General features: G+C 40.5%; 3 protein-coding genes across 5 annotated transcripts; 1 reads left to right on the top strand and 2 right to left on the bottom strand.

The window, feature by feature from the left end:
• Positions 1 to 2076: 2076 nt before the first annotated feature.
• Positions 2077 to 5261, bottom strand: surf2 (surfeit 2). 3 transcript variants are annotated; one of them, XM_026173737.2, is made up of 6 exons: positions 4803 to 5261; positions 4210 to 4361; positions 3985 to 4088; positions 3316 to 3501; positions 2970 to 3103; positions 2077 to 2442 (listed from the first exon to the last, which is right to left on the bottom strand). In XM_026173737.2, the coding sequence occupies exons 1-6, from the start codon at positions 4875 to 4877 to the stop codon at positions 2347 to 2349; spliced, it is 747 nt and encodes a 248-aa protein (XP_026029522.2). In that variant the 5' UTR covers positions 4878 to 5261; the 3' UTR covers positions 2077 to 2346. The 3 variants fall into 3 exon arrangements, with proteins under 3 accessions (XP_026029522.2, XP_080160389.1, XP_026029523.2); XM_080304263.1 differs by having other exon boundaries at positions 5046 to 5232; XM_026173738.2 differs by having other exon boundaries at positions 2374 to 2442; positions 2931 to 3103; positions 4803 to 5248.
• Positions 5262 to 5504: 243 nt separating this feature from the next.
• On the top strand, positions 5505 to 7798 carry bbln (bublin coiled coil protein). Its single transcript, XM_026173739.2, has 2 exons — positions 5505 to 5835; positions 6655 to 7798. Exons 1-2 carry the CDS (start codon positions 5757 to 5759, stop codon positions 6924 to 6926), a joined length of 351 nt encoding a protein of 116 aa, XP_026029524.1. The 5' UTR covers positions 5505 to 5756; the 3' UTR covers positions 6927 to 7798.
• A 1297-nt stretch (positions 7799 to 9095) lies between these two features.
• ciz1a (cdkn1a interacting zinc finger protein 1a) lies at positions 9096 to 16860 on the bottom strand. The gene is made up of 16 exons (XM_026173735.2): positions 16670 to 16860; positions 16023 to 16255; positions 14277 to 14404; positions 13902 to 14131; positions 13440 to 13560; positions 13183 to 13270; positions 12818 to 12930; positions 12446 to 12525; positions 12105 to 12311; positions 11896 to 12026; positions 11635 to 11725; positions 11432 to 11536; positions 11035 to 11157; positions 10842 to 10914; positions 10615 to 10736; positions 9096 to 10396 (listed from the first exon to the last, which is right to left on the bottom strand). The coding sequence occupies exons 2-16, from the start codon at positions 16172 to 16174 to the stop codon at positions 9923 to 9925; spliced, it is 2238 nt and encodes a 745-aa protein (XP_026029520.2). The 5' UTR covers positions 16175 to 16255; positions 16670 to 16860; the 3' UTR covers positions 9096 to 9922.
• Between the last annotated feature and the right edge of the window lie 107 nt (positions 16861 to 16967).

Here is a 16967-nt window from a genome sequence, read left to right as displayed (position 1 = left end):
GTTCTGCCGTATTTTCGGTGGCACCCGAACAAACTGATGCAGTTCTGGATATAAATTTGACAGGTCTGTAAAAGACCATTTTAGTTTAGGCATAATCTAGTGGCTTTAAAGGCTATTTAATTATTTTAATAGTGAGATCATACAGTGAGCCGTCATCTCCTGTGAGATATTAACAGTCACGTATGGTAAAGTTGTGGTCAGAGGTTTACATACACTCATGATGAGCATGAATGTCATGGGAAGTTTTGTTTTTGATCTCTTTGAACTATTCTTTACCCAGAGTGGAATTAATGTTTGTACAACATACATCTTCAATATTTTTCTTTAAACAAAACAAAACAAAACAAAACAAAAAAACAAGAAATGGCTGCACAAGTTTGAATTTATTTGGGATTTTTTTTCTACTAAATATACAGGCAGAATACGTACTCCCCAAATAATATTTGGTTAAATGTTCCTTAGCAAGTTTTATCTTATCTGGTAACCATTAACAGGTTCTAACCACTTTTGCTGACACAATTAGACACAATTATTAAGACTTCATTTAAATTGGTTGGTTTCCAGGCAAATGAACAAATGTTTTTGAGTTTGAGTCTTTAGCAAGGCAAATCCAGAACTTTAACGTTAACCTGCTTCATCCATTCAAAAACCAGCTTTGATGTGTGTTAGGGATCGTTGTCCAAATTTCAACTGTTTGGTTTTGAAGTGAAGTTATTTGGAGGTAGTCCTTCATTATTCCATCCACTTTGTGCAATGTACCAGTACCACTGGCCGCAAAACAGCCCCAGAGCACAGTGCTACTATCAACATGCTTGACAGCTGGTACAGTCTTCTTAGTTTTGGAAGCTTCACCTTTACCCCTCTAAAACAAATCTTTGCAGGTTTTTTTGTTAAAGTAGTGACACATTTGAATAAGTTATATTAACATACAGTTGTCTGAACTGATGATCCTCAAATCTGCAGTTGTTTAAAATGGCTTCAGGAGACCGTCCCAACTTGTGTAAATCTACAGCTATCCTTCTTAGACCTTAGACAGTCCCATTGTTCTGAGTATTGGTTAAATCCAGTGAATGTCAAAGAAATCCTCCTTATTCAGATACTACCAGTTTTAGTCCATCATGATCACTAAACAGATGAACCTTTAGTACCACTTATTTCAATACTATCAACTGACTTTATGTATCTAATTGAGCCTGTATGTATACCCCTGTGTGGTATACAGCCCTATGTGGATTAGAGAAAATCCAAAACAAATTCGAACTTGTTTACCCAACTCAAGTCCTCGATGAATATATGTAAACTTCAGACCATGACTTTAGATGTACATGTAAGGTTCAAATTACTTTATTTACACTAAGATTACAGCAGATCAGCCATGCCTTCGACAAATCACAATAGTATCAGCCACTGAACAAAGGCACCATTTAAAGAAACAATCAGTTTCAATCAAGTTCTCTGAATTTTACTGTACGGACAATGGCTGACAGGCAGCTGTCCTGGTGAATGAGATCATATGCAAGAGACTTACGATTATGAATTTTCAACATCTTGGTGATAATACACCTGTGTGGCTCATCGATAACCAGATTCCCAACCTTCAGTACCACAGTACAGAGGGAAATTAACAATAAGACCCCTGATTCTTTGCTGTTAAATTTTGTAAAAACTCTAAAACTAAACTGTACATTAAATGAGATGGATTAAAGCTTATTGTGGTGCTCCATATAGAGCAACAACAGTCCATCATTGGTGAAGCTTATTGCAGCACTAGAACAAGATCTGTTCTCGCTTCCTTAAAAGTCATATAAAAAACTGTGAGCGGAAATGTTTCATTTTCCATCTTTAGCTGCAAATCTGTGTTGAAGAAAAGTTTGCATCCTCAGTGCACAACAACCAGTAAAATCAGATCTCGATGGTCAGATAAATCTCCGTTCTCGTGGAAAAGATGCAGATGTGTTGTGTGTAGTTGCTGAAGTTTGTCGTATGATATCAAGTTGGAAACCTAACAGAATAATTTGAAGCATTTTTTAGGTTAAAAATTGGAGTAAATGTTTTTTAAAAAAAGACAGACAGTTCTTGCAAATTCAAACCGAGTTATATTTTACACTAGTGCAGTTGAATGCAAACCAGAAAACACACCTTATCCAGTCCAAAGGAACTTTTAAACACATTTTCTATGCATCATGTAAATCAGCCTTTGTTGGACCAGTGGAACTCAGGAACCAAAAACATCCTCGCGTAATAGATGTTGAAGGGTCACAGGCTGATTCTGACACAGGAATAACACTCCAAACTAGATGTCGTGGCAGGGTATATAAAAATACTCTTCATATGGGGGTTTGGATTTTACTTTCCATTTTGGGCTTTTCTGTGTTTCTTTTTCATTTTGCTTGATCTCCAGCTGTTATTTCTTTGTTTCTTGTGAAATCCACCACCCTGAGCCTGAAAGAGAAAAAGACAAATAGCATAAACAGCATGAAAGTAGACCCATCCTGCCTCAACAGTTCAGGCTGGTGGTGGTGTAGGAAATTTTCTATGCACACTATGGGCCCCATAGGACAAATTAAGTACCACGCTAACCATGTCCACCCCTTTATGACCACAGTGTACCCATCTTCTGATGGCTGATTTCAGCAGGATAACAAACCACGTCACAAAGCTGAAATCATTTTAAACTGGTTTTCTGAACATGACAATGAGTTCACTGTACTCAAACCGCCTCCAAAGTCACCAGATCTCAACCCAACAGAGCATCCTTGGAACTTGGTTGACCAGAACATTCACATCACAAATGTGCAGCAACTATGTGATGCTATCATGTCAAGATGGACCAAAATCACTGAGGAAGGTTTCCGGCACATTGAGAATCTATACCATGAACAATTAAGGCCGTTCCAAAGGCAAAAGGGGAATAAGCTCGGTAAGCGTACCTAATAAAGTGTCAGGCGAATGTATATTATTCCACAGACCTTTTTGCGTTTCTGCACCGCCTGTTTTTCAACCTCCATTTCTTCATCCTCATCTGTCTGAAAGTCATCTTCCTCCTCTTTCCTTCCGTCCTCCATACTTTCTTCTGCTTGGTTTTTCAAAGTGAATATGGAGGCTGTGGACAAATACATGGTGTTACAGAGCAGTAAAACAGGCCCGCTACAAGAGTTTCACTAATCTGTGCCATTATATGTGGATTCAATGGAGAACCAGTCATGTAAAACTCGACAATTATCCTGACTAATATTGGTTCTTCCGATGGACAGTGTGCTTCTCCTGAAATCAGTGGTCAAATGAATCTAATGTGTGTAGATGGGAGATACTGACGGGGGTAGAGGTCGCTCATGCTGTCCTCAGAGTCACTATGACCGTCATCACTGGATGAGGGTTCCCACGTGCTGCTTGAATGCTTGGAAGGGTTTCCTCGACCGCCCTCCTCTTCAGTGTTTCTGGGCCTTTTCTGCGTCAGTCTGGTTGGAATGAATTCAATCCCCTGCTTCACACATTCTTCATCTAGAGAAGGCATAAGGCAGTTGTGTTAGCCATCACATTCACAGTGTAACTATACAACAACCCATACCCTCAGTGTTTTATGCATACTCATATATCAAGTCTGTATTTACTGACATTTTCTCACCTTCTGATTATTTATTTATGTAACAAATGACAGATTGTGGTATTGTTTCCTTCCCGTTATGCAATTTAAACTTTGATTCTTTGCAGAAGAATAGAATTAGCCGAATCTTACTACTGTAAGCTCACCAAAAAATAAATTAAAGAAATTGCCAAATATGTCAGACTACATTGGTCTGAGCAAATTAAGCACGATTGGTATATGCAAAAAAGTGCTAACAAATGAATAAGCTCATCAGATAGCTTTGCTTTCCTTCCTGAGAGATGGCTATCACACAAGAAGTCTGACTGCTGAGATGAGTAACATCCTGAATCTTTACACTACAGGAGAGGTGCACATGGAGAGATAAGTGATGCACTGACATTTAGAGAGGGCTTTCTTGAAGCGTTTTCCGTTGACGTGCCTTAAGACGTGGTGCGGCTGCCGGTTGAGATGCCGAAGGGTCAGCTTACAGAAGAGCTGATTGCTAGAGCACAAACAAAATACATACATTACATCAGAGGATCCACTTTGATCTATATGGCATCACAAAATTACTCAGCTGTAGTTACTAAAATCACTTGTTGGGCAAGCAAACATGTCCTTACGGTTGCTTTGTGCTTGGCACGATGTGCGGCTCATACTGGCTGTAGTTGAACTCTGCTGCAGCACTCAGTTTCTCATATTTCTTCCCCTCAGTGAACTTCTGCAGCTCGGCCAATTTGCAGGGAATCTCGTGGCCATTTAGAGTACATTTGATCTGAAAAAGTACAAAATCGAAGGTATGAATAGGCTGTTTTTATTGGCTTTAATGTTTTGGTCAGCAGAGGTCGGTGGATCAATCCAAATATCGCTAGCATTGATACCAACACTGGTACTGACACGAGTCCAAAATGATCGATACTTTCTTTCTGTCCTCTAAGATCAGTATGTAGCTCATTGTGTTAAATTGATGATAATTCTTATCATAAATCACGACACGCTGGGATAAGCTGCCTTTATAAGTTCCAAGTATCAGCGACACTGGCTCTGTATTAACTTGTTATCTGATCGACACAATAAATGGCAGTATTGCACACCGCTGTTGAGCACTCTTTAGCAATCACAACATCTGAACACCTGGCTCGTGCTAGATCAATTTGCAGGTTAGCATCAGCTCACACGAAGTGCACGTGTGACGTGGAGAAATCTGCTCGCTAACCTTTTTACCGCCTGTGAGCTGAAGAAAGGGGTGATTCAGGAGGAACTCTCTTAGGTCCGCAGGTAACTCATCCATAGTTTAGAAACACTTCAAACCAGCTCGTTCAGCTTGTTGACGAAGACAACGCTTCAACAAGGAAGCTCCCAACACGTGGGCTGACTGCGCAGACTCTGTCGTGTGATCTTGGCGCCATCCAGCGATCAAATCAAGTAAAACCCATCTTACACGAAGTTAGCCATTCACCTCTCTCATTTGGCATCAGGCGATCCTTTTATCGAACCACCGGTGTGATTAAACAAAAGCAGACAATTGTCTGCAAGAAATAATGTCCACGGTCCTTGATATACTCCCCTCCCCTTTTTTTGCTACCTTTAAGAAACTAAACCTTAATCGGCTTAAGTAAGGTGACAACCGAGCCCAGTCAGCTGACTGCCACCATCTGACAGGTCTGAGAGCATTACGGAAGACAGACAGCCCACTCTGCTTGGATTTCATAAAACTACAGAGTAGCCGGCATATGAGCGCATGCGTGAGCTTTGAATTAAAGTTCATAAACCAGTAAAGTAGACACCTGTAAAAGTAAATAAAACTATTTTATAAATCTTCCTAGCATGGCTAGTTTAGCACATTTGTTTTACTCGACTAGTCATTAGAGACTGTGCACAGAGTGAGTCATCTCGCTTTGGAACCAAAACCACGCCCACATTTCTCCCACAATTCCCTGGTTCCGTAAACAAATATCGGAAGCTAGCTGTTTGAGGTGTCGTGCATACTGTGAATTAAAATCTGACGATAGAGCTAAAGTAGAACCCAGACAGCGCTGTTGGTGTTACTTGCAATTACATTACGTTTAGTAATGCTACTGAGCTAGCTGGCTAGCTTAATAGCATAACTGACGATATTTAAGGTTCCTACTGTTTAAGTACACGTGAATATAAATATATATATATAACAATGTCTGGACCAAATGGAGATCCAAACATCTCTCCGGACGATGGTATTATAAACGACGAAGATGATTTCGGCGAAGAAGGTAAAACAACAAAAGCTTTCATTGTAAGTGATGTTAGCAATCATTAGAGCCGCTGGGCCACTCCAGTGATTGTTAGAACAAACGTTTGTTCTAACAATCACTGGAGTGGCCCAGAGTAACTAGTGTACACTAGTTACTTTTTGGTTAATTTTAATTACGTATGCGGGTATTTGTGGGCGTGATTTGGATTTATGTAAAAGTCCATCCTTAAAACTTTTGTATGAATCAATTGGGTAATTAGCAGCCATGTTCAATAAAATGAAGCAACTGTAAAGATTCATGGGCCAAAGTTCCTCCAAAACAATGTAGGACACTGAGAAGGTCATACAGAAAACAGTGACTTCTGCTTAAGAGGTTTCTAAAAACTGTTGAATCATGGGTTGTGCTTAGTGCTTCACAGACCTGCACAGAGTCAGAAAATTTTCAGAAAAGGTGTCACAGTAACTACACTCAACATTCACCTTCATGTAAACATCCCTGCCTGACTAAACACCCCCACCAGTGCCTCTTCATGGCGGTTGTGTTGTCAAATAAATATAACTAAAGTGGTTTTCATATTTGCCTCATTTTCAGTTTTCTGTAATAACCTTGGTGATGAATACTGGACTGTTAAATTGCTGGTATGTTATTTTTTATTTAAAAGAAACAAACAAAAGGTAACTGAAGCCAAAAACGGTCAACTTTCATAGCATTATCCTGTCTTTCATCGAAAACAATATAAATTTAATTTATATGATCAAAAACCGTTAAACTCTTTATTCAGTCGTTGCTCTTTAAATTGCCAAACAAAGCAAACTAACCTATGCTGCTCGTCCACAGAGTATTCTGCCATCAACAACATGCTAGATCAGATCAACTCTTACCTCGATGACCTGGAGGAGCGGAACGACGCTCTTAATGGCAAACTGCACGAACTGATGGAGTCAAATCGGCAAGCTCGACTGGAATTCAGAGCCCAGTTGTTGGCCCCCCCAAAGGAGGAGGATGTGGAGGAGCACTGTCCCACAGCAGATGGGGAGTCCTCCTCAACCAGCAAGGAGGACATAAACGAGGATAAAGAAGGCTTGCAAATGAATGACATGAATATTTAGATCAGGAGGTTAAATTAAGGAAAAAGCCAGGATAGAAATATTATGAAAGTTGACTAAACTCCTGAAAGCTGTCATTTGGACTAGTGACCCTTTATCTTCATAGTCGATGCTCACATCAGCAGGCGTGTGCGATAGATTACATCTCCTCTTTTGCAGAGCTCATTCCGGTTTCTCCTTTGGCAATGTGCCGATGTAACTAACCTCAAACAACTTCTCATGCAAGCTGGATGTTACATCAACTTCTTTAATTTCACTGCAGACTTTATAAATCTAAAGCCAGATGTGCCGCTTTGTATTGGGAAGAAAAGGCTCAGGATTATGTGGGAGGTCACAATGCTAAGTCCTAAAGCAAGAAAACGACTAAATATATATATTTTTAAAGTTGGTATTAAAACATGGTCTTTGATAAACAAGGTTCAAACTACAGGATCAACCTTAAATCTTTCCAGATTCTGTACCTAAATATTGTTTTGATACAGATGTCATATGAACAACTTCTCAAGCATTTGAGTCAGTCCTTGTTAAACAGAAAGACTCCACTTCCTCAATTGTTTCATCGCATTATTAGCTTTGCAATTCCTATACCTTCCCAAAAAGTAAATAGGAAGCATTGGACACTCATATGTATTATAATGCTTGTTGTGCATCCTAACTGTAAACGCTGTGCTGTGTTCAGTGTCTGTTAAGTGTTTGCTGTAAAATCAAAAAAACGAAACGTTGGAATTATGAGACATTTTTAATATAAATTAAGATGACTCCCAAACAGAAAACAAACATCCAAAAATACAATAAACTTCCAGCAGTTAGAAAACATCACCAGTTTGTTCATCTCAATTTGTCAGTAGCTGAATAAAAATACAATAAGAAACGTACAGCTTTGTTTGAAGTCATCCTTTACATGCCCTTTTTTGCCTCTCCGTTCTGTTTCGGAGTTTAAAAGCACAGATTAGATCACGTCTCCTTCATTCAGAGAGAATACAACACTAATCATGTGACAGTCGCTGACGTGACTACAAGGGTTGCTACGTGTGTCAGTCAGTCCTCTGTGGTTGATAATAGGTTTCTCTAAAACACAGGGTGAAATGTTTCCAGAGCAGAGCGCTGGTTATGATGAAGGAAGTGGTGCTTCCTGTTTCACCCTCACCTGTGAGTAACACCTCTGGATAATCTACAGGACTCTTTGCTACATTTTAATTGATAGTTTTGTACTATCGCCCAACTGTGTTTCTACTCTTGGTACAGCAACTAAAATAAAACGATGGTAAACTGGAGTCAAATAAGCAGCAACTTAAAACAATGACATTGGGCTGTGAATGCTTTTAAAAAGGATGAGTGGAAAACAATTGTTTTTATCTAAATGTAGCCTGCGCCATCGATTCTGACCTGGAAGCGACAGCATAGCGTTTAAGCTGAAAAACAAGATGTAGACAAAGTGCATGCAGCCTTATGCAAACGAGAAGAATCGTCATTTAGATTAAGTGCCTTACTGCTAGAAGAGAAGCCCTTTATTTTTGGCTGCTGGCGGCCTTTTAAAAATACACATACTCTTCACCAGACTATATTTTGACGACAGTGCTTTCAGTGTCAAGGGAACCACTGCTGACTGCCTTGTTATTTTTGTTGCCCAAAACATAATCAGCAACATCAAATTAAACCCCAAATCCCAGCCATTCATAAAAAAAGAAGATAAAATGCTGTGAACCAGGCTGCGATCAGATCCACGATTCAGCTTTTTTTGTTCGCTCAGTCCATGTGCCACTAAGACCTGTTTGTTTTAAAACAAATGTTGACACCTGCTCAAGTATGCATTGTGCTTACATTCTACATTTCACCATGTGCTATGTGTGATTAGCCAGTGTCTCCACTTTACCATCAGTCCAGTCTTTTATACTGGTAGGTTGTACTAACCATCAGTCACCTAGCTAGCCAGAGAATTAGCGCAAAAAAATAAATAAAATAAAGACAGAAAGAGAAAAGCTGGTAATGAGCCATCTAAGACTCCTGATTCTTGAGGACAACAGGGTGGAAAATTAGCACTTTGGCGAACAGTCTTAATTTTAAATGTCACTGGAGGAATTCAGCTTAGGAAGAAAAGAGTAAAAACCAAAACAAAACTATGGATTCGTCTATATCTGCAAATTTGATTGTATATTAAAACTTGCATTTAGCTTTCTTTTTTTTCTTTTTTTTTTTGCAACCAAGCAGCATTTCCTAATTCCAAACTACATCCTTCATGTATACAGTAAAAGTCACAATACCCTTTGTTTTTTTTAGTTAGTATGCAAACAACACTATGTGCAGTTTTAATTCAGCACAGCAAATATTAGGTTTTAAAAAATACAATGTCTGAACCAAAGCACAGATTTGGAATGATAGAATAAAGCCAATTAAACCTCAATGGGACCATGGGCCATTATATCCAAAGATATATACATTTTATATATATTTATTTTCCTGTCACCTGTTGAAGCAACAGCCTCTATGAATTTCTGTCGTAGTGCGACTACACAAATAAGCACAATCTGCTTAGTTGCAGTTTTCCAGAGACCAAAGTACGGGAATCAGTTCAAAGAGGGCATCAAATACAAGGATGTTCTCGTTGTTAAAAAAAAGGGAAAAAAAAAAAGGTCTATTTAGTTGTTCTGATTATACTGATACTAAACACAAATGCTTTAAGTTCAATATCTACTTCATCTTTTTATTTTTGACTAGATGACTTTATAATGTGTAATCTGATAGTGATGGCTGACGCTGGCCCACATTTTCCAACTGAAAGCCAAAATTAAGAGCTTCGCCCGCAATTGTGTTAATTTCTCACCCTGGGAGAGCGATTCACATGAGAAGTCCTGTTCTCTGTGCATTTAATTCCAACTTTCCAGTGCGGTGAGGAGCTCGACCGCCAACTCCTTGGTCTCTGTTCCATGGAAGCACCTCTTTAGTCACATCCTGTCAGTGGTTGTGATTGTACCTGTTTCTTTTCTGTGCACATCATTTCCTCATCGCCTGTTTGCCGCCCTTCCCGACCTGCGTCTGGGTGCTTTCCCCATCCCAATCTTTTTCCCCTGGGTTGCAGGGGCTTCTCTCTCCTCCAACTCTTCAGTGGCATCCTCTGCAGAGGCTGATGGCTCAGAGTCCATGTCCACACTACTGCTGGCGGGCACCTCAGCAGGGGATGTGTCCATGTTGCTAGTGATGGTTGCTGAGGTGGTAGACAAGTCCTCTGAGGTTGCCTCAGGTTCGGCCAGCTTTCCCTTTTCCTCGCCCTGTATCTGCATTTTAAGTTGGGTGAGCGTGACAACGGGCTGCAAGGATTTAAGGTTCGTCGCTAAATCTGTGTCATCAGAGAGTAGATTTTTATCCGAACAGTCTGAGGCAGTTTCATTTATGTGCATGAGCCCGTCAGCAGGTTGGACAGATTCTCTCGAATCTTCAGCATCTTCACCTTTTCGACTCACCAAAGCTTTGTACCTCTGTGGGGGGAAAAAACCCAGCATAAAAATACTGGATTATGCCTCTAGATATACACTCATGCAGCTTGTTTCCCCGGGAGATTAATGTACACACTGGCCTTTTAAGAGCTCACATATGCCTAGATTAAGGCTGCAGTTATGCAATAAAAAAAATTCAAAACAACTGAATGCAAATAGTAATGTTGTTATCTTTAAGCTTAAAACTTAAACCGACAAACCTTAAGATTCTCAAAGTGCTGCAATGATTTGCAGTGGCCGTGCAGGGCAGAAGACTCAAAGTTGTAAAACTTGTTGCAAAGCTTGCAGATAAAACCTGCGACTGGAACTAAAAAACTGGACCCTGTGACGAAGGAAATGAGAAACTAAACATCACAAAGATACTAAATATCAGAGAAGAGAAAGCAGGAGTGGGAAAAAAAAAAAAACACAGGAGTGCCTCTCTCACCATAGACTGTGTCAGGGTCATACTGCTCATCACTGGACACGTCAGTCGCTTCTTTAAGGGAGGACCAGCCGTCCTGCATCAGTGAAATGTGTTACTGCAGAGATTCTCTTAAACCAGTTCTGAACCAAGGGTTGTACATTTGCCAATCATCTCACTGAAGGAAATCACCAACAATAATTTATATGCAGCTCACCTCTCCATCTCCTTGATTACTCAATCCTTTCTCCTCCTCAGTCCCCTCCTCTGTTTCTAATGAAAAACCTTCTGTGCCCAATGAAGCAAGTTTGGCGAAGGCCTCACAATCCGTTTCCTGGAGCTAGAAACGAGAAAACTGAAGTGAGAATTTTACCTCATCTATGTATACAAACTCGATTAGTCTCTATATAGTTATGAATATAAATAGTTGTGAATATAAATGTATTGTATTGGGCAAAAGAAGCTTTTCTTTACTGGAACACTGGTGATTTTCCTTTGGGGAGGTCAAAACCTCTCTCATGTGTGCCAAAATTTTCTAAATAAAGAAACATCTTTTCCTCTGGGAAAACATTTGTTGATGTGTAAAAGAAAGAACAAAAGGATTTCTTTCCCACCTTCTGTCTGTGCTCCTGGGACTGCAAGTGCTCCAAAAACATCTGGGAGTTCTTGAAGTGTTTCTTGCAGATGGCACAGGAGGACATGTCTGTTTTACTGGCAAGCTGAGGACATGGAGCAGAGCATTTTCAACACTACTCAAAATATTTTCTAATATTTCTTGAACTTTACTTTTGCGCTATGTAGTGAGAAACTGATGTACCTTGTGTTCCTCTGTGCGACGGTGGTCGGCGATGCTACTCGTGAAGTGTGTGAGACAGGTGGCACACCAACGCTTCAAGTCTTTCTTCTCCCTGCAATGAACACAGGACATCCTTTGTAAGGGTCGCCCTCTACGTTCAAACTTAATATGACACACAGGAGGAAGGAGGTGGTCTCTGAAGGGGTTTAATTAAAACGTGCAAATATGCCACACCTTTTAAAGCTGCTATGCTTTTCATAAAGAAATCTGCAAATAACTGACCCATCTTTGTTTGCTCCCTGTAGAGACTCCTGCACCCGAGGCAGCAGGGTGACGAGGCAGGCATTGCTCATGTGTTGGATCTCCATCATCCTCTGCTGGTGGGAAATGCTGTTCATATGACTCCTGAAGTTCTAGCACACAAAGGGAAGAACATTAATGACAAAAGAGTGGAGTTAAAATATTATTATTAATGCTCACCATTAACCTACTTGCTGGTTGTGGCAGGTGGTGCTGCAAAGATAACAGTAGAACTTGCTGGAGCCCTCTGCCACACCCTCCTCCTCTTCATCCTGGCTCTCAGGCAAAGCTACTGGGGCATCTTTGCTCTGTGAAGTTTCCTCTGCTGGTAAATTAGCCTGCCGGTCACCCTCACTAGGCCTGCCAGAGGGGGACGGGGCTGACGAACAGCTATGCAGCTACAAACAAGAACCACGAGTGTTGAACTTTTATGAAAAATGTATAAAAATCAACAAGACTTTAGTTCTTTAGGTACATGAAAAACAATATGTTCTCTATGATCTGAACATCAAAAACAAAAGGCTCCTCTCACCTCACCAACTTTGGTCTCCTCGAGTGCGTCGACAATGTCTGATCCTGTTCGGGAGCCACTTTCTTCCAGAGCGATGCATTCTTGTGATAAAGAGACACCCAATAAGAGTTCACCTCGAAAGACCCCAACAATAACACAGAGTACCGTGTAAAGGTCTTGAATCACCCCTCATTTCTTTATATTTTGGTCAGGAAATGGGTGCAGTATTTTAACTGAAACGTGTACATATAGACATGAAAATGCAGTATATAAGGCAAGAACAGAGTTTGTACAACTCTAATGAGCCTGAAAGTCAATATTTGGTTTGAAAACTTTTATTCTTGAACACAGCCTGAACCCTCTTAGGCAGCTTTCTTGTAATTTCCTTTTTACCTTCAGGGTGGACATCCTCTGTGTTGTTGCTACACTCCGAGGAAAGAGCTTCCGCATCTATGTTTGCCGTAGTGACGGCCTCGGCAGCTCCCTGTTCTGTGGGCTTCTCCAACCTGAAAGACAAGAAAAAAACATTTCTGTTTAGCAAAGTTTCACCATTTTTTTAATGCTATGAATTTCAAATAACTGAGTAAGAAAAAGAACACATTTATAAATTTGTTTTTTGCCTTCTTAAAACTGGTGAGAGGAAAAAACCAAAACCCATTTCTTTCCTTTTTTTGGTCAAATACAAGAAATTACATTTTCCAGAAATAGAGAGTGCAGTTTTCTAATACAGCTAGCAGCAATAAACAGGCTTTCCCCACCATTCTGTCCTCTTTTTCTTCACTGCAGGTTCTTCAAGTTGCTCCTCAGATAGTTGTGTTGGCCCATCCAGTCCTCCCGTAGCACCATCTGTGGGTGAAAAACAAAACCAAAGGGAAAAAGAAAATATTTAACTCTGATATTCTTCAAGTACTTTGTACAAAAAGTTTAAATTCACATGGCATTTAGCTAACACTATAACTCAGCTTCCATCCTAACTAATTACTATGTTTCTGATATGGGTGAATTGCAGCTCTACCTGCTTGAGTCTTGCCATTAGCTCCAGTGGTACTGCTAGCTGCTGCTGGTTGCTCATCTGAGCTCCCTGCTGCCATCTGCTCACTGTCCCGCTTACGATCTGGCTGTCGATTTGCAGCATCCTACTCACAGAGACAAATCACATGAAAACTAGAAAATAATGATCCATCGTAGCCGAAAAACTTTATCTACGCAGTTTTTTTGAGGGATACATTCCTGAAACATTATGTAAATTTGTGCACTGACTCTATAGTGCACCTACTTATTTGTTGAGAATAAATGGAAATCCTGATTCTTATCATTTGTCATACATTCACACTGCTTACAACAAAGATAATTACACTAACACAAATAATCAAAAACATGCCGTACTGTCCAAGCCTGATCACTCGGATGGTAATCTGAGCTCACTCAAAAACCCACACAATGGACAAAGTAACTGCAATAGCGCTGTTATAAATACCGCGGAAGACGAAGAAGAGGAGGCAGAGGATGCTGAGGAGGTGGTGGTGTTGTTGTTGTTGTTGTTGAAGTAGCGGGGATGTGGGTGGAAGGGTCGTGTAGCTGGGAAACCCATGATGGGAGACTTGATAGCCATGCCCATGGGAACCGGCCCGAGCAGGGACGACCTGTTCCCTGCTGTGAAGAACTGCCGAAACTGCTGCCCACCCATCCCAAAGCCCCGCATGTTACCTGCACACAAGTACAACAAGAAAGGAAATTATTATAAGGGCTTGCTTTAAATAAAAAACAATATACATGAAAATGTCATGTGACATCTTCTGCTCTTTGAGATTTCCAGGTATTGCCATTTTTATGCTATTCACTCACACCGTACCCTGCATCTGCTGCATCAGTAAAGCACCCTGCAGCATGGGATTGGGGGCGATGATGGTTGTCTGCGAGGCATGGCTCAGGTTGACCATCCGGGGAGGGGGTGCTGTCTGGGGGGCAACAGGAATGGTTCTAGGAAAGAAATACACACAAGAAAGTAACATGTCTTATTATTTAAAAATTCACATCCTCACTCAAATCTGCAGCTAAAGGCAGAGCGTCTGGGGTAAATGACAAATCCATCAGAGCCATGGAAATGTTTTCCGCCTTCTTAACAACCTGAGAATTTATTTTACATGCATCCATCATACTAAAGCTGGCTTGACAGATTTTGCTGCCACCTTCGCTTATTCTCAGAATAAAGATGAGGAAAGAGAAGAAAATATTGTAGTTTAAGTGAGGATTAAAAACAGAGAAATAAAAAGCTTCCTTCTAAAAAAGGTTGGGACCAAAAAAAAAAAAAAAAAAAAAAGAATATATATATATATATGAACATAATTTGCTTATTGTTTAAAACCCACATCTTATGGATAACTGCAGAAAGACAACATAAATAATGTTGAAAATGAGAAACTATGTTGTTTTTTGAAGAATACGTGCTCTTAGTTTGATGTGTAGTGTAAAAGCAAAGTGCTTGAACATCTCATAATTAATTACATTAAGTAGCAACACGCCTGGATATAAAAATAACATGCCAGAACTTAACCAGTCTTTCATCTACAGTAAACAATATCATTAAAAAATTCTGAGAATCAGCCAAGCAAGATGGAGCACCGTTGCCTCACAGCAAGAAGGTCCTGGTTTTGAATCATGTGGCGACTTGTCCAAGGTGTACCCCTCCTCTCGCCCTATGAGAGCTAGGATAGGCTCCAGCTCTCTCCAGCACCCGAGAATCAAAGACAATTTCCATGTGCAACGGACTAGGCTAAAAACCAGTATTAACGGCCACAATCTTCAGAGTCTGGACTCAAAACAGACGCGATTATGTAGTGGAATCACTGCTTAAGCTCACAAACACTTGTGAAAACCACTGCCGATGAGAAACGTCTGCTGCTGAATTGACCAAATGCAATTTAAAACCTCACAATTTAAAGGGAAAAAAACCCCAAAACAACAACAACAACAACATATATTTATGAAAAAAGATCCAAAATTATCAATGCCTTCTCTAAGCACCAGCTGACTTAACAGGAGACAAACAATACCAAACAATCTGCAGCAAGGTTTAGCAGGAAGTGTCTGGATGCTAAGATTGACACACAGAGGCGAATTCTTTATACACATTACTGACATCAAGTTAAATTTAAGCAGATATATACCGGTATATATATTTTAAAGGCTTATTTATATAAGACAGCTTTATCGCCTTTATATGGCTTTCAAATCGGTGCACTGCGTTACAGTGAACAAGTAATTAGATTACCTGTTACCTGTAATGAGATTATAGGCTGGTTGACTGTGGAAGATGCCATAACAAATGTGATGTGATTTTGTGTTATTGGTCTGAGGTCAGAAATCCTGCAGCAAACGTTTTATATAACGCGTAAAAGAGGGATAATAACACATAACCTTTGAGTAATCTAGATAACAATGGAAGGCAGCAGTCAAAATAAACATCAAATACTGTCAGACCACTAATTAAATATCTGAAATGATAAATGTAGCCGTAACAGGTGTTGGGACGGGCAGTTAGCATACAGGTCATCCAGAGGGCCTTACATTATCCCCGGTCTTGAGTTAACAGGCTTACCGGGGTGTCTGGTGGTGATGGGCCACATGGTGTCCGGGAGGCGGCTGCGGCGGGGGAGGCGGAGGCTGCTGCTGCTGGAAAAGTTGCTGTAGTTGCCTCAGTTGCTGGTGAAACTGTTGCTGTTGCTGCTGATGGATGTGCGGATTGAACATCACGGGCTCTGATTTAATCCGTTACGTTGCAACGAGTTGTCAGAGCCGTCAATGTGTGGCACCTCTTAGGACAGAGGATCTCTTGTTGGGAGGAAGAAAAACGTGATTACTTGCTCTGCTATCAGACCAACTATTTGTTGTTAAGGCACACTTAATGACAGTGCGCACCTCCTGTCAGACAACAGGTCGCTCTCATATTTCATTATGACAACTAGCTAGCGTTAGCATAGGAGCTAACAATAATGAACTTTTTGGTTTGCTAAGTTTACTTTCATTTCCGCCACCATTCCGCTTCATACAGATAGCCGCTACGCTGTCAGAGAAAGCAGAATGGTACGCTAAATATGCCCACAATATCGAGCCTATGTTGATAACTGAAGTGTAGCTACATCTTCCATAAAATGAACGAAGCTAACGCTACATTAGCCATAGCCGCTCAGTCACTGAACCAAACAAGTTAGCTTAGCATAGCATTCAACTAACTCAAAGACAAACCTCTCCTGTAGGGACTGCTTTGTCGTATTTAGCCTCCTACAGCTGCCCCCAGAGACGTAAACCTCGCCGGGTGTTAATTGTCAACGTAAAACCAAACCGAAGAGTTAAACACTCGCTCTTTACAGCAACGGTGCAACTTGCACAAAAACTGAAGCCATAACCTCTGATCAAACCGGTGGACCGTGTCACCCCCTAGTGGCTGCCTGGAGAACTGAAAACGCATGATGGACGTAGAATGACCAGGCTTCGAAATGTCGTTTTTATTACATTTATTTGTTGTTGTTGTTGTTGTTGTTGT

This window comes from Astatotilapia calliptera, chromosome 7 (assembly GCF_964374335.1).
Source record: "Astatotilapia calliptera chromosome 7, fAstCal68.1, whole genome shotgun sequence".
Lineage (NCBI taxonomy): Eukaryota > Metazoa > Chordata > Actinopteri > Cichliformes > Cichlidae > Astatotilapia > Astatotilapia calliptera.
This window is presented reverse-complemented; position numbering and strand designations above follow the sequence as displayed.

Bases quoted from the DNA above. Each gene is read 5' to 3' on its own strand.
- surf2 (XM_026173737.2), bottom strand. From the start codon at position 4,877: ATGGATGAGTTACCTGCGGACCTAAGAGAGTTCCTCCTGAATCACCCC. The intron at 3,502-3,984 runs GTCAGTGCATCA...TGCCTTCTCTAG, and splicing joins CAAGAAAGCCCTCTCTAAAT to ATGAAGAATGTGTGAAGCAG. The intron at 2,443-2,969 runs GTCTGTGGAATA...TTTCTCTTTCAG, and splicing joins CGGTGCAGAAACGCAAAAAG to GCTCAGGGTGGTGGATTTCA.
- bbln (XM_026173739.2), top strand. From the start codon at position 5,757: ATGTCTGGACCAAATGGAGATCCAAACATCTCTCCGGACGATGGTATT. The intron at 5,836-6,654 runs GTAAAACAACAA...GCTCGTCCACAG, and splicing joins AGATGATTTCGGCGAAGAAG to AGTATTCTGCCATCAACAAC.
- ciz1a (XM_026173735.2), bottom strand. From the start codon at position 16,174: ATGTTCAATCCGCACATCCATCAGCAGCAACAGCAACAGTTTCACCAG. The intron at 12,027-12,104 runs GTAGGTTAATGG...TTTGTGTGCTAG, and splicing joins CCACCTGCCACAACCAGCAA to AACTTCAGGAGTCATATGAA. The intron at 11,726-11,895 runs GTCAGTTATTTG...TGTTCATTGCAG, and splicing joins CAGGGAGCAAACAAAGATGG to GGAGAAGAAAGACTTGAAGC.